General features: G+C 40.5%; 3 protein-coding genes across 8 annotated transcripts in view; 2 read left to right on the top strand and 1 right to left on the bottom strand.

The window, feature by feature from the left end:
- The window catches only part of LOC140721733 (NACHT, LRR and PYD domains-containing protein 3-like), a 943,069-nt gene that overhangs the window by 179,078 nt on the left and 747,110 nt on the right, over positions 1 to 16,881 (bottom strand). The window lies entirely within an intron of this gene.
- LOC140721721 (uncharacterized) overlaps positions 1 to 16,881 on the top strand; it is a 49,449-nt gene that overhangs the window by 4,154 nt on the left and 28,414 nt on the right. Inside the window, exon 2 of one of the 6 annotated variants that reach the window (XR_012097443.1) lies at positions 11,297 to 11,604. The exons of the other annotated variants lie outside the window; for them this stretch is intronic. The gene's annotated coding sequence lies outside the window, so the exon portion shown is untranslated. Of the gene's footprint in view, positions 1 to 11,296; positions 11,605 to 16,881 lie in introns of those variants that run through there. 6 annotated transcript variants of the gene reach the window in all.
- LOC140721719 (uncharacterized) lies at positions 11,637 to 16,329 on the top strand. Its single transcript, XM_073036502.1, has one exon. The coding sequence runs from the start codon at positions 11,703 to 11,705 to the stop codon at positions 13,425 to 13,427; it is 1,725 nt and encodes a 574-aa protein (XP_072892603.1). The 5' UTR covers positions 11,637 to 11,702; the 3' UTR covers positions 13,428 to 16,329.

Here is a 16,881-nt window from a genome sequence, read left to right on the forward strand (position 1 = left end):
ACTATCGCATCGTTTCCCTGCTGGATCCACAAAAGAGCTTCCATGCTCATAAAATTGCTTCGGGCTAGAGGGGGATATTGCAGAATGGATGGGAGAGTCTGTCCTTCCTTCACGGTGATCCGGACAGGGGGACAGTTGGTGCGACCGACTTCATGGCCTGAATTTGCTCAGAGATGGGGTACAGCGTCTTGGGATCGGTCAATATTAAAAGTGTGTCTCACCAAATGTCCCGCCTTCACCTCAGACTCCTTCCAGTATCGGAGTTGGACCGCAGCCAAGTCTTGCCAGTCTCCCTCGGTGCTGGAGGCTTGTTTCAGCAAGGTGTAGGCAATGAACTCTGGGCTCTTTGGCTTGAACCCAGGGCAAACACTAACAGTGGAATGGGGATCTCTCCAATCATCATGACTGGGAACTTCTGTCCCTCGAGGGGTGCATAATATTGACTTTCCTCAGCTGAACACCCTGTAATGTCACAGCACAGAGTCACATGGGGGTCGACCACTGGCAGAAGGGGTTCAGACGCAGTGGAGTCCAGATTAAATGCCCACCACTGGGAGGTCAGAAATTGGGGAAGCTATCAGTTGTTCACCTGTCACAGGGTGACACCATTGCCTGTGCAGAGAATCTCGACTTCCAACAGACAGAGCAAGTCTCTCCCTGCTGGATTACTCCCCCGACTGTTATGTGAATACGTACGTTCCGTGCCTTCAAACCCAGACAGAGTGAATGTTGCGTCTGATAACTGCAATCCCTTTTCCGATACTATTTCCTGATTGAGAGTGGTTGTAGTTGCCCCCATATCAATCATAAACGGAACTGGAATAGCAGCAACTGTCAGTATTACATTGGGCTCTTCCTGAGGGCTGGTACTCATGGTAGGAAGCATCTTTGCTTGTCAATTTCTAAATGGGTTGTTGTCCCCACCTGTCCCTTGGTAGGTTGTTGTTCCCATTTCTGATCCGCAGATATAGCCCGCTCGCATCCTCCTTCCCACTGAACATATTCACCTTTAATATTCTTTTCATATCTTTTTATTATTATTATTATTATTCAAAAATAGCACAAGTGCATCGAAGTAACAACACTTACAATGCCTCATAAAAGAGGAAATTATCTTGAGGATTGAAAATTTTGTGAATTAAACTAAAAAGAAAAGTGAGGGGAAAAAAGAAGGAACCCATTGGAGGTACAACCCCAGAGCCAAGCGTCATACAAAAAGCTTCTAAAAATAAACATCAAACCACCAAAAAGAAAGAAAAGATATATCAAAAAAATTTACATTTAGATCGTGGAGGAAATCTATCAGTTAACTGAAATGATAATAATGAGCAGATGATCCCCATCTTTTCTCAAAATCAAATAAAGGTACAAAGGTTCGACTTCTAATTTTCTCCAAGACACATGCATCACCTGAGAGAGCCATTGTGACAAAGTAGGAGCTGATATATCCTTCCATTTCAACAAGATGGCCCTCCTAGCTATCAATGTAACAAACATGTTGGTCAGACACAGAAATACCATGGATATTTTGAGGAATTATTCCAAAAAGCATAGTTAATTTATTAGGTTGTAAATTGATTCTGAGTGCTTTAGAAATTGTCGAAAAGACTGACTTTCAAAACTGTTTTAATATAGACATGACCAGAACATATGTGTCAGTGTGGCTATCTCATTTTTACATCTATCACAATACGTGTCAACATTGGGAAATATTTTTGGAAGTCTCTCCTTCGTCAAATGGTAATAATGTACAATTTTAAATTGAATCAGTGAATGACTAGCACAGATCGAAGAAGAGTTAACCAGCTTCAGAATCCATGTCCAATCCTCCCATATAAAAGGGAAATTGAGTTCCTTCTCCCAATCCTGTTTAATCTTAAGTAAAGGACGCTTATCCCTTTGTAATAATAAATGATAAATTCTTCCAATAGAACCTTTCAACAAGGGGTTCATATTCATAATAGTATCTGACAAATCAGCCTCCAATATGTAAGGAAAATTACTTAAATATTTTTGTAAAAAATGTCTAACTTGAAGATATTGTAAAAAATTTGAATATAAGAGAGAATACTTATCGACAAATTGTTCAAAAGACATCAATCAAGACAAAAAAGAATTAATACCTTTATTTTCCCAAAGTAAAAAAAAAATTGGAGCACTCCAAGAAGGTTTAAAAAGTAATTATGGTAAATTATACTACAAAGTTTAACTTTTTTACGATTACAAAAAATTGCGGAACTGGTTCCAAATTTGTAAAGAGTGCTTAACCACAGGATATAGGTTTAAATTAGCAACTTTAGCTAATTGTATAGGTAGAGTAACTCCTAATAACGAAGTTAAATAAAACTGTTTCACATCTCTCAGTTCCTGGTCTACCCAGATTGGCTGTTCATTCCTATCAACCCAATATAACCAGAAGGACATACCAGAAGTTACCAGCCCAATAATACATTCATAGATTAGGCAAAGTGAGACCACCATCCTTTTTTAACTTTTGCAAATGACATTTACCAATTCTTGGTCTTTTATTATCCCAAATAAAAGATAGAATAATAGAATCAATCCGATCAAATAACTTCTTAGTAAACAAAAACAGGAATATTCTGAAATAAATATAAAAGTTTTGTTGGGCGGAAGCAGACACTTTGCTTGCTTCCTCTGGAATAATCCCAAAAATTGCTGTAAGTGGATTAGGTTGAACATCCACATCTATAACTTTAGATAATATTCCAAACACATCCCTCCAAAAATTGTTTAAACTTACACATGACCAAAACATATGAGTTAGAGTAGCCACTTCTGCATTACATCTGTCACAAATAGGGCTTGTATTAGAAACAATATGCACCAATTTATCTTTGGACATGTGGGCCCTGTGTACTATCTTAAACTGAATTTAGATATGGCATGTGCAGATAGGTGAATTATTGACTAAATAATAAATTTTACTCCACTGATTATCTGAAAGTGAATGTTGAAGTTGTACTTCCCAGGTGCATTGAACCCTGTCATTAGGCGACATGCGAGCATTCATTAACTGTTTTAAAGGATTGCTATGAATTGTTTTTGAAAAGGTTTAAACTGAAAAATACCATAAGCCAAATTTAAAGAGCAGGCTGAGGGGTAAATTGGTAAAAAATCACGTAAAAAATTCCCAACCTGTAAATATTTGAAAAATGTGTATTAGAGATATCATATTTGTCCATTAACTGTGAAAAAGACATTAAACACTCTTGTAAAAACAAATCTTAAAAAGTCCACTAAAGGAGGAAAATTGGCATTATAAAGATCCTGATATTTTTTAGTAATTATAACACCTAAATATCTCAAAGAATCCATAACTTTAAAAGGAATATTATCATATATAGAGACAGATTCATTTAAAGGAAGTAATTCACTTTTACTAAAATTTATTTTATATCCTGAAAGGTCTCCAAATTTGTCATATAATTTTAGCAAAGCAGGAATAGATTATTCAGGCTTGGATATACATATCAATAAATCATCAGTGTAAAGAGAGATCTTGTGCATGGCCTCATTCACAAAAATCCCATGAATATTTTCGGCTTCACAAAGAGCAATAGCAAGGGGCTCTAATCTTAAGTTACATAACAAAGGACTTAATGGGCAACCTTGGCTTGTCCCCCGTGATAGCTGAAAAAAGGAGACCTACAGTTATTAGTGACAACAGTAGCAATAGGAGCTTTATATATCATTTTAATCCAATTATTAAAATTAATACAAAAACAAAATTTTTCTAAAGTATTAAATAAATATTTCCATTCGATTCAATCAAATGCTTTTTCAGCATCCAAAGATATAAGGCATTGTGGAGTTTTAGAAGAAGGTGAATGTATAATGTTAAATAATCTCCGAACATTTGAGAAAGAAAAATGACCCTTTATAAAGCCTGTTTGATCTTTAAAAATGACTTTACCCAAAATACTCTCCAATGGATTGGCCATCATCTTTAAGTGAATCTTAGCTTCAACATTCAATAATGAAATACTTCTGTATGAGGCAAAATCAAAAGGATCTTTATCCTTTTTGAGAATTAAAGAAATAGAAGCTTCATAAAAAGTAGAGGGTAAATCACTTTTCACAAAAGATTCTTTAAACATCTCCAACATATATGGAGAAAGCAATTTTCCAAATTTTTAATAAAATTCTACAGGATAACTGGCAAGTCCCGGGGCCTTACCAGTTTGCATTGAGAAAATAGCTTTATGAATTTTGGATTCAGTAATTTAGGCATCCAGAGTTTTTTGATCCTCAACAGAAATTTTAGGAAAAGCAATCCTTCGTAAAAAAAAAACATTCATTTCAGAAGAGTCCACTGGACATTGAGATTTATAAAGTTCAGTATAAAAGTCTTGAAAAATCTTATTAATTTCTTCATAATCCCGAGCCAGGGTACCATCTTTTCTACGAATTTTCAAAATTAGCCTCTTGGCTCCAGCTCATTTTAATTGAGATGCATGTAGTTTATTATTTTTATCTCCAAACATATAAAATTGGGTCTTTAACTTAAGTAGATAACCTTCAATTAAATGAGTTAATAATAGGTTATATTATGATTGAAGTTCCACCCTTTTTTTAAATGTCAATATTAGGGGAGGTCACATAGATATTATCTAAATCTTTAATTTGTTTTGAAATTTTATCTAATTTTGCTTTAGTCTGTTTTTTAAGTTTAGTTGAATAAGAAATAATCTGACCACATAAAAATGCTTTGAATGTATCCAATATAATTAATTTAGACATACCTCCTATATCATTAAAAAGTAAAAACTTCTTTTATCTGGCTTTTGATAAAACTGATAAAGTCAGAGCTTTGCAATAAAGTCTGAGACATGTGCCATGGTGGATGGCCAAAAATGTCATCGTCAAATTCAAAGGACAAACTCAAAGGCGCATGATCAGGTATAGCAATAGCGTCATATTCACAGTTTTTAACATTAGGCAAAAGACAGGGATCAACTATAATATAATCAATCCTTGAATATATTTCATAAACATGGAAAGAAAAAAAATATTCTCTGTTATCAGGGTGTAAATGCCTCCATAATTCGATCAACCCAAAATTGGTCAAAAAAGAGTTAATAACTGACGCAAAATGATTTGTAAGTCGTTGATTAGTTGAGCTCTTATCAATCATAGGATTTAAGCAACAGTTTAAAGACCCCACCCATTAACAACATATACTCATTTAAATCTGGCAGTAAAGCAAATATTTTTTTTAAAAAGCAGGATCATCTAAATTAGGACCATACAAATTAACCAAAACAACCTTTCTATTACAAATCACTCCTTTAACAATTAAAAATCTACCATTAGAATCTGACTCAATATACTCTTGAGTAAATATATTAGATTTAATAAAGATAGACACACCCTTAGTTTTGCTCTGAGAAGTAGCATGGAGTTGTTTTCCATTCCACCAGCGAAAAAATCTATTCTGATCTCCTGCCTTGATATGCGTCTCCTGAGCAAAAATTATATCAGGTTGGAATCGATTAATAATTTGAAGTCTTTTTTGTTTAATAGGATAATTCCAACCACGTATATTCCAAATTATTACATTAATCCATTTAACTGCCATACTATAATTTTATTCTAATTTACTTTATACATGCGCAGAACACATACCAATACGGGATTATCAAAGATGGCAGTGATGAAGAATAAAGCCATATAGAAAACACGCATGCTCTGGAACCACCCAATGGGAAAAAACTCCTAACTCTAAACCCACCCACCCTCCAAAAAGCCTGAAAAAACGGCAAGTGAACTAAGATAGATGTGAAGACATGGGCCACTCTGTTGGTCTCGTCTCTGCCTCCCCCCAGCCAGTACATAAAATATATAAAATGACCTTGCAAGAAAGACAGTAAAGTCTCAACAAAGGAGAGTCTTTACATTCTATCATGTGTTAAACAGAAAAAGAACCAAAATAATATAATCTCTTAGAGAGAAAAACCAGCCCCATCTTAAGTTTAGCTTTAAATCCCTAAGAAAACTTGAAATTCAGTTATAGGGTGCTATAATAAAACAGATTTAAAAAAGTTAATAGTATACTTAACTGAACTGAATTGATAGAAATATTAATTAGTAAAATCATAGTAACTTAACCCTCCCAGATAAATATATAAAAAGAAACCCTGTTGGTAGAAAAAAAGACTACCAGTTAGTAATTTAAGAAATAACAACAAAAATCAAACCAAATATTAGATAAAATGAACAAATCCTTTTATCCTCTTTTCTCAGTCAAATATGTAATTAACCATTTAAACAGTCAAACTTGATCAACAAACCAGTTGCAAATCTGACTTTTTAAAGCATAATTTAGCAAGCAAACCACATATGGACAATATGCAAAAGCTCTGGTGAGAAAATCCTTCATTACCCGTTACAGGCCTCCTACATAGGTTGTGTGAGAGTGCAGATGAACTCGATCAAATCCAGGGGAGATCAAAGTACTTATCAACAGTGATTTGCTAGCTGTGAAAACGATTACCTCTCTGTATAAAATTCACTGTGCACATGTCACTGAGTTAAAAAAAGTGCACAGTACATGATTTAACTGCACACTGGTCATTACAAATTAGAGGGGACATTGGTGGGAAGGTGGTGAGACCTCCAGCGTCCCTGATGTCCTCACCTACAAGATGTGCACCCTGCACGTTAAGGAGTTGGAACCTGAAATGGATGAATTCCGGATCATCCAGGAGTTGGAGGGGGTGATAGATATGACATGAAGAGAGGTGAGTTACACCCAAGGTGCCGGACACAGGAAACTGGGAGAGAGTCAGGAAGGGGAATGAGGTTAAATAGCCATTGCAGAGTACTCTAGTGCCCATCAAACACAACAAAAGGTAGACCACTGTAGAAACTGGTGGTGAAGGGGATTACCTGACAGAGAAAAGTCAAAGGGGTGATAGGTGATTCATTAGTTAGGGGAACAGAACAAGAGGGGACTGATATCCAAGTGGTAAGGCATGCTAGTGCTAGTGTGGGTGGAGCGGGTGATGTGGTTAAAATAAACTGCAAGGGGAATGGGAGCCAGAATGACCAAACAGAGACCTAACGGAGATGGGAGTAGACTCTCACATGGTGGATTGGATAGTGGACTACTTGACAGATAGATGTGCGGTTGGGAGACTGTAGGTCTGACACGGTGGTCAGCAGCACAGGGGCGCTGCAGGGAACCGTACTCTCTCCGGTCCTGTTCACCCTGTACACATCAGACTTCCAATATAACTCGGAGTCCTGCCATGTGCAGAAGTTCGCTGATGACACGGCCATAGTGGGGTGTGTCAGAAATGGACAGGAGGAGGAGTATAGGAAACTGATACAGGACTTTGTGATATGGTGCAACTCAAACTACCTGCGTCTCAATATCACCAAGACCAAGGAGATGGTGGTGGACTTTAGGAGATCTAGGCCTCATATGGAGCCAGTGATCATTTTATGGAGAATGTGTGGAGCAGGTTAAGACCTACAAGTATCTGGGAGTACAGTTAGACGAGAAGCTAGACTGGACTGCCAACACAGATGCCTTGTGCAGGAAGGCACAGAGTCGACTGTACTTCCTTAGAAGGTTGGCGTCATTCAATGTCTGTAGTGAGATGCTGAAGATGTTCTATAGGTCAGTTGTGGAGAGCGCCCTCTTCTTTGTGGTGGCGTGTTGGGGAGGAAGCATTAAGAAGAGGGACGCCTCACATCTTAATAAGCTGGTAAGGAAGGCGGGCTCTGTCATGGGCAAAGTACTGGAGAGTTTAACATCGGTAGCTGAGCGAAGGGCGCTGAGTAGGCTACGGTCAATTATGGATAACTCTGAACATCCTCTACATAGCACCATCCAGAGACAGAGAAGCAGTTTCAGCGACAGGTTACTATCGATGCAATGCTCCTCAGACAGGATGAAGAGGTCAATACTCCCCAATGCCATTAGGCTTTACAATTCTACCGCCAGGACTTAAGAACTTTTTAAAAGCTATTATTAATGCTTTTTGAGATAGTGATTTAGATGTATATCATATTTTTTACTGAATTAAGTAGTGTATGTAATTAGTTTTGCTACAACAAGTGTATGGGACATTGGAAAAAATAAGTTGAATTTCCCCATGGGGATGAATAAAGTATCTATCTATCTATCTATCTATCTATCAGATAATGGAGAGGGTAAATTGAATTGAATTGACTTTATTAGATACATACTTCATAAACATGAGGAGTAGAAATCTTTATGTTATGTCTCCATCTAAATGTGCAATGTGTAATTTATGGTAATTTATAATAGATAGTTTGTACATAGGACAGTCAATATAACATTGAAATGCAATTGTATCAGCATGAATTAATCAGTCTGATGGCCTGGTGGAAGATGATGTCCTGGAGCCTGTTGGTCCTTTTGCTGTGGTACCGTTTCCTGGATGGTGACAGCAGGAACAGTTTGTGGTTGTGGTGAATTTGGTCCCTGATATCCTTTGGGCCCTTTTTATACACCTGTCTGTGTAAATGTACTGAATAGTGGAAAGTTCACCACTACGGATGTGCTGGGCTGTCCGCAACACTCTCTGCAGTTTCCTGCAATTAAGGGAAGTACAGTTCCCATACCAGGCAGTGATGCAGCCTGTCAGGATGCTCTCAATTGTGTCCCTGTAGAAAGTCCTCAGGATTTTGGTCCCCATCCCCAACTTTTTCAACTATCTGAGGTGAAGGAGGTACTGCTGTGCTCTTTTCACAACACAGCCGTATGTACAGACAATGTAAGGTGCTTGGTGATGTTTATGCCGAGGAACTTAAAGCTGTTCACCTTCTTAACCCCAGATCCATTGATGTCAATAAGGGTTATCCTGTCTCCATTCCTCCTGTCGTCCACAATCAGCTCCTTTGTTTTTGTGACAATGATGGAGGATTTGTTTCCTTGACACCAGTCAGGTGTTCAGATCATAGATTCAGCAGTTAGATGGTTGAGCCTGGTGCGATGAATGTGCTGAGCTGTATATATCACAATGCAAGAAGCATCGTAGGAAAGCCAGATGAGCTCAGGACAAGGAATTATGATATTGTAGCCAATATTGGGACTTGGTTGCAGCCAGAAGTGTGAGGGATTTAGAGGAACAAATTTGTAGAGAGATTGCAGACCATGCCAATAAAAAAAAAAGGTTGATTCAATAAGTGATTTTAACTTTCCATATATTGACTGGGACTCCTACACTGTAAAAAGACTAGATGGGGTAGAGTTTGTCAAATGTGCCCTTAATCAGTACGTAGAATTCCTGATGTAGAAGTGTGCAATAAGCTGTTAGGAAATGATCCAGGGTGGTGACAGAATTTGTGATCATAATGCCATGAGATTCAAAGTAAATATGGAAAAAGAGAGGTCTGGACCACGGGTTGAGATTCTAAATTGGAGAAAGGTCAATTTTGATGTTATCAGAAAGGATCTGACAAGTGTGGTTTGGGACAGGTTGATTCCTGGCAAAGGAGTACCTGTAAGTGGGAGGCCTTCAGATGTGAATTTTTGAGGATGCAGAGTTCGTATGTGGCTGCCAAAATGAAAGTTGAAAGGTAACTGGTCCAGGGAACCTTGCTTTTGAAGAGAAATTGAAGCCTCGTATATTTTGTTCCTCTAAATGCCTCAGACTGTTGGGGTGCTACTGAGACCCATTAATGACTACAAGTCATGATTCCACGCACTGAGCTCATCTGAATTTTTTTGTTGTCTTCTTTTGGTTTCTCAAAGCTTCCGAATAGTTTTTGTTCTTTTGTTTGCCCTCTCTTTGACATTTACGTTGGCTTTGGCTTCTCATTTTAGCCACAGTTGTGTCCTCCTGTCTTTCTAATGCTTCCACTTCTGTGGAATCACTCGGGTCCCGAATTGCTCCAGAAACCCCAGCCACTGCTGCTCAATTGTAACTCCTACCCTTTCCCTTCCAAACAAGTTTGGCCAGCTTCTCTGCCATAGAAACATGGAGAAGTTCAGTAAAGAAACAGGCTATTTGTCCCATCTAGTCAATGCCAAAAAAGCATTTAAACTTGCAGTGCGATCTGGACCAACTGGCAAAATGGTTTGAGAAATGGAAAAAGGAATTTAATGCAGACAAGTGTGAGTTGTTGCTATTTGGTCTGACCTGCCAAGGGAGGTCTTTCACAGTGACTGGTCGGGCACGGAGGAGTGTTGTAGAAGAAAGGGACCTCTTGTAGAAGAAAGTCCTTAATTCACTGAAAGTGGTATCACAGTTAGATAGAGATGGAAGGGAAGATTTTAGCCTAATGGCCTTCATGAACAAAAATACTGACAACAATAGATGGATGTTATGTTGACTTGTAGAAGACATTGGTGAGGCCTAATTTGGAGTACTGAGTGCAGTTTTGGTCACCAGCCTACAGGAAAGATGTAAAGACTTTGAAAGAGTTCAGAGAAAATTCACAAGGATGTTGCCAGGTCCGGAGTACTTGGGTTATAAGGAAAGATTGAACAGGTCAGGACTTTATTCCTTGGAGTGTAGGAGATTGAGGGGAGATTTGATTGATGGGGTGGGAGTACAACCAGAGGCCATGGGTTAAGGGTGAAAGGTGAAATGTTAAGGGGATCATGAAGGGAAACTTCTTCACACAGACAGTCATCCGGGTGTGCAATGAGCAGCCAGCACAAGTGGTGCATGCGAGCTCAATTTCAACATTTAAGAGGTTCATGTAGGTACCTGGATGGTAGGGGTGTGGGAGTGGGCAGATTAAATAGTTCACCACAGACTAGATGGCCCAAAGGGCATGTTTCTGTGTTGTAATTTTCTACAAGAATGTAAAATATTACAAAAATTAACTCTGTCTTTTTAACAGCTGTGCGGACCAACCATTCACCTCAACAGGAATTTTTTATATGGCATTAAAACTGTGGCACTTTAAGTTAATAATACATAAAAGAAAATCCCAGATGCACATCAAGAAAGACTAATTGCGTGAGACTGTTTCGGTTACTGTGGGGCCAGGCACCCATGCAGCTCAGCAGGAACAGGGAATAATACCAATGGAGAGAGTCCAACTCCGCCAAGGTACAAATTGGAGATGACAGAAATGCCCCATTCTTATAGAAACAGGAAGAGCATCAGGGAATTGATAGTCATTCCAGATACCAGCACTCTGCCCAGTCAGGAGATGATTTCTCTGTCCAACTTGGGTAGAACCTCACTGTAACAGTGTGATACCAGATCAAACCTTGGTAACTCAAGTAATCTCATCTGAAATGTTGTCTTACACCCATTGATGGATTTTGTAAATCTTTTTACAGGTTAAAAACAAGAAAGAATTTGTCTCCAGGAAGTTCAAACAAGGCACACCAGTTTTGTTGTCTCTGTCCAGATATTTAAGAAGTGGAGCATGGGATTCAATCGACCATCCTTCCTGCTCAAACTGTGGGGAGGGATTCACTCGGTCATTTGACCAACTGGCAACCCGTCATTTTACACAGGAGAAAGGTTGTTCACATGCTGAAACAGTGTGAATGGATTCATTCGGTTATCACAATTGAAGGTACATCAGCAAGTTCACACTGGGCAAGGCCATTCACCTGTTCTGTGTGTGAGAAAGGATTCAGTCAGTCTTCCCATCTGTGGACACACCAGTCAGTTCACTCTGGGCAAAGGCTGGTGATCTGCTGAATATCTGAGAAAGGATTCACTCAGTCATCTGACCTAATGGCACACCAGCGTGTTCACACTGGGGAGAGGCTGTTCACTTGCTCAGTCTGTGAGAAGAGATTCACTCAGTCATCCCACCTACACAGTCACCAGCGAGTTCACACTGGGGAGAAGCCATTCACCTGCTCAGTCTGTGGGAAGGGATTCACTCAGTCATCCACCCTACAGAGTCATCAGCGAGTTCACACTGGAGAGAGGCCATTCACCTGCTCAGAGTGTGGGAAGGGATTCACTCGGTCATCCCAACTACTGGCACACCAGCATATTCACACTGGGGAGTGGCCTTTCCCGTGCTCAGAATGTGGGAAAGGATTCACTAAGTCATCCACCTTACTGGTACATCAGCGAGTTCACACTGGGGAGAAGCCATTCAGCTGCTCAGTCTGTGGGAAGAGATTCATTCAGTCATCCTACCTGCAGAGTCATCAGCGAGTTCACACTGGGGAGAAGCCATTCAGCTGCTCAGTCTGTGGGAAGAGATTCACTCAGTCATCCCACCTACAGAGTCATCAGCGAGTTCACACCGGGGAGAGGCCGTTCACCTGCTCAGACTGTGGTAAGAGATTCACTCAATCTTCCATCCTACATAGTCATCAGCGAGTTCACACTGGGGAGAGGCCGTTCACTTGCTCAGAATGTGGGAAGAGATTCAGTGATTCATCCAGCCTACAGAAGCATCAGCGAGTTCACACTGGGGAGAAGCCGTTCACCTGCTCAGAATGTGGGAAGCAATTCAGTGATTCATCCAGCCTACAGAAACATCAGCGAGTTCACACTGGGGAGAAGCCGTTCACCTGCTCAGAATGTGGGAAGAGATTCACTCAGTTATCCCAACTACAGAGACATCATCGAGTTCACACTGGGGAGAAGCCATTTACCTGCTCAGTCTGTGGGAAGAGATTCACTGATCCATCCACCCTACTGAGTCATCAGCGAGTTCACACTGGAGAGAGGCCATTCACCTGCTCAGAGTGTGGGAAGGGATTCACTCGGTCATCCCAACTACTGGCACACCAGCAAGTTCACACTGGGGAGTGGCCTTTCACCTGCTCAGAATGTGGGAAACTATTCACTAAGTCATCCACCTTACTGGTACATCAGCGAGTTCACACTGGGGAGAAGCTGTTCATCTGCTCAGTCTGTGGGAAGGGATTCACTGACTCTTCCACCCTACAGAGACATCAGCGAGTCCACACTGGGGAGAAGCCATTCACCTGCTCAGAATGTGGGAAGAGATTCACTCAGTCATCCCACCTACTGGCACACCAGTCAGTTCACACTGGGGAGAAGCCGTTCACCTGCTCAGAATGTGGGAAGAGATTCGCTCACTCATCCAACCTACATAGTCATCAGCGAGTTCACACTGGAGAGAAGCCGTTCACCTGCTCAGAATGTGGGAAGAGATTCACACACTCTTCCACCCTTCAGAGACATCAGCGAGTTCACACTGGGGAGAAGCCATTCACCTGCTCAGAATGTGGGAAGGGATTCACTCAGTCATCCCACCTACTGGCACACCAGTCAGTTCACACTGGGGAGAGGCTGTTCACCTGCTCAGACTGTGGGAAGGGATTCACTCAGTCATCCAACCTACAGAGACATCAGCAAGTTCACACTCGGGAGAAGCCATTCACCTGCTCAATCTGTGGGAAAGGATTCACTCAGTCATCCCAACTTCTGGAACACAAGTCAGTTCATAGTGGGGAGTGGCCATTGTTATGAATCCCTTGGTTTCCTTTGATATGGACTGTCATTTTAAGAGAGATTAAGAAGGTGAATCAGTCTGACTTGCAGCTTGTTTAGTTTTAATTGAGGACACAGACACTCAGAGTCAGACGGAGACGGATGAAAAATGGAAGGATTGAAACCAGGGAAGTAGTGGCCAAAGGTCACTGTTTAGAACTTTCCTATGCCTGCAAGGGTGGGTTAATTATCCACTATCCATTATCCATACATCGAATGTGTGGTTGTCACCTCATTTAACCCATAGGAGTGGATCTGATTTGGGATATCCTGTGGAGACCACTTATGTGTTAACCCTTGCCTGGGTGTGAGGTGGTCATTCATTTGAAGATGATAGCCCTCATGACAAGTCACTTTCGGTGATAATTCGTATGTAGATTTGTAAAGATGACGGATAAAGTCTACAGCAACTGTTCTCTCATTTTAACACTGTGGAACCTGTATAACAGACAGATGGACAGACGTACTTTATTGATCCTGAGGGAAATTGAGTTTCGTTACAGCCACACCAACCAAGAATAGTGTAGAAATATAGCAATATCAAACCATCAATAATTAAATAATAATAAGTTAATCTTTGCAAGTGGAAATAAGTCCAAGACCAGCTTATTGGCTCAGGGTGTCTGACACTCGGAGGGAAGATTTGAAAAGTTTGATGGCCACAGGCAGGAATGACTTCCTGTGACGCTCAGTGTTAGATCTCGGTGGAATGAGTCTCTGGCTGAATGTACTCCTGTGCCTAACTAGTACATTATGGAGCAGATGGGAGCCATTGTCCAAGATGGCATGCAACTTGGACAGCATTCTCTTTTACGATACCACCGTCAGAGAGTCCAGTTCCACCCCCACAACATCACTGGCCTTACGAATGAGTTTGTTGATTCTGTTGGTGTCTGCTACCCTCAACCTTCTTCCCCAGCACACAGCAGCAAACATGATAGCACTGGTCACCACAGCCTCGTAGAACATCCTCACCATCGTCTGGCAGATGTCAAAGGACCTCAGTCTCCTCAGGAAATAGAGACGGCTCTAACCCTTCTTGTAAACAGCCTGAGTGTTCTTTGAGCAGTCCAGTTTATTGTCAATTTGTATCCCCAGGTATTTGTAATCTTCCACCATGTCCACACTGACCCCTTGGATGGAAACAGGGGTCACCGGTGCCTTAGCCCTCCTCAGGTCCACCACCAGCTCCTTAGTCTTTTTCACATTAAGCTGCAGATGATTCTCCTCGTACCATGTGACAAAGATTTCCACCATAGCTCTGCACTCAGCCTCATCTCCCTTGCTGTTTGACATAACTGCCTTCTCTCGACATTTACCCTGAATTACAAATATCTCTCTCATCACCTATTTTGTGGATGAACTGAACTTTCATACTTTACCATCTGAAGACTCCAAGCCTTGTTTCCCCCGAGCTCAATAGTTTGGGAGTTATATTTATACACATATATAAACATAACACTGTTAATTGTTGTTTAACTTGCTTAAGTTACTATATTATAAGTGGATACTAATAAGCATTGTGATTTTCACGTCAAAATCAGACTCCTGTAGTAGTCTGTTGCTGCTGGTTCGTTTCTGAAGCGTTATGGTTCGTAACAAAATGGGGCCTGCATCTGGGATATGATCAAATTTGAGGATTGATAAATTATCGATTTCATTGGGGAAATCTCTTTTGATTTATTTCTGTGTGGAAAATTTGCAGCAATGGATGTTGATCGATGTCAGGAAGCGCCAACCTCTGAGGTATTAGAGGACACCAGAAGGATTGAGTTGTTGAGTCTTGCTAGAAGGTTAAAACTTGCTAAGGTGAAATTGACAATGAGGAGGGCACAGATGCAGAGGATAATAGCTGAACATTATGTTTCTGAGAGTGTGTTTAAAGTGGAGGAGTTGGAGGTGTTTCCTGAAAGTAAACCTAGTGAGCTTGAGCTCCAGTACAAGTGAGAAAAATTAAAGATGGAGGCTGCGGAAAGGCAGAGGCAGATTTAGGCTGGAGAGGCAGAAAAACAGACAGAAAATTGTCTCATAAAGTGTAACAAAGGGGAAGGCTTAGCATGCCTATTCTGCTTTGACAGTTGATGAAGCAGCTGATTATTTATACTGCACCAATCATCGCCACTGGGCTATAAACGTGCAGGAGCAGTGTGTGGTTCAGTGCTTTGCTCAAAGACACTCACGCTGCCTTGGCTGAGGCTCAAAATCATGACCTTCAGATCGCTAGTTCAACAACTTAACCACATGGTCACGCACCACACATTATGACCTAGTGAAACAGGCTGTGCTCAAAGCTAATGAGTTGGTCCCAGAAGCATACAGGCAAAAGTTTAGAAATTTGAAGAAATCTGTGAACCAGACTTATATGGAATTTGCTTATGAAAGATTTGTGTGTATTTCCCGCTGGTGCACATATAAAAATGTAAATGATGATTTTAACAGCTTGAAAGAGTTGGTTTTAATTGAAGAATTCAAAAAGTGCGTGCCTGATGACATAAAGACGTAATTAGATGGAAATGAATCTGCCACTATGCAGGTGTCTGCTAGATTAGCAGATCAGTTTGCTTTAACTCATAAGGTTATGTTTACCCTGAATAAGAGTTTCGAAAAGAGTAGCTGGGATAACCAGGGTAAACCAGAAATTAAAGCTGGGATTTGTCACACTTGTCAAGTTGTGGCTAAACCTAATCAGGTAATCCCAGTGGCCCCACTCCGGCCTATACCTGCATTCAGTGAACCCTTTTCCAAAGTTATAGTGGATTGTGCTGGCCCATTTGCCAAAGACTAAAGCTGGCCATCAGTATCTGCTAACTATTATGTGTACTGCATCCATATTCCCAGAGGCAATGCCTCTCAGAAATATTAAAGCTAAAAATGTGTCGAAGGCTCTTAACGAGTTTTTTTTTTACTTTATTCGATTTGCCTCAAGAAATCCAGTCTGATCAAGGAAGTAATTTTACATCTGGGTTATTCCAGCAGGTAGTTTATGAACTGGGAGCAAAACAAATTACATCGTCTACATACCATCCGGAATCACAAGGGGCTTTAGAAACATTTCACTCTACCCCCAAAACAATGATCAAGACATACTGTGTTGAAAATGGAAACGACTAGGATGAAGGAATACATTTGCTTTTGTTTGCAGTAAGAGAGTCGGTTCAGGAATCATTGGGCTTTACTCCATTTGAACTCGTATTTGGTCGCAGAGTGAGGTGACCTTTGACCTTGTAAAAGGAGCGGTGGATTGATGGGGATGTACATGTTAACTTGTTAGACTATGTTTTAAAGTTCAAAAATAAACAACACCAATTCTGTAGTCTAGTGAAACAAAACTTAAAGATTTCTCAAAACAAAATGAAGTGTTGGTTTGATAAGCGGGCTTGAGAAAGAAAATACTGGGTGGGGGATAAGGTGCTTGCCTTATGTTGACGAATCC

The sequence above is a fragment of the Hemitrygon akajei genome, unplaced genomic scaffold, assembly GCF_048418815.1.
Source record: "Hemitrygon akajei unplaced genomic scaffold, sHemAka1.3 Scf000060, whole genome shotgun sequence".
NCBI classification, from domain to species: Eukaryota; Metazoa; Chordata; class Chondrichthyes; order Myliobatiformes; family Dasyatidae; genus Hemitrygon; species Hemitrygon akajei.

What these genes read in the sequence shown, in the direction of transcription:
- LOC140721719 (XM_073036502.1), top strand. Translation starts at nt 11,703, where the DNA reads ATGGCACACCAGCGTGTTCACACTGGGGAGAGGCTGTTCACTTGCTCA.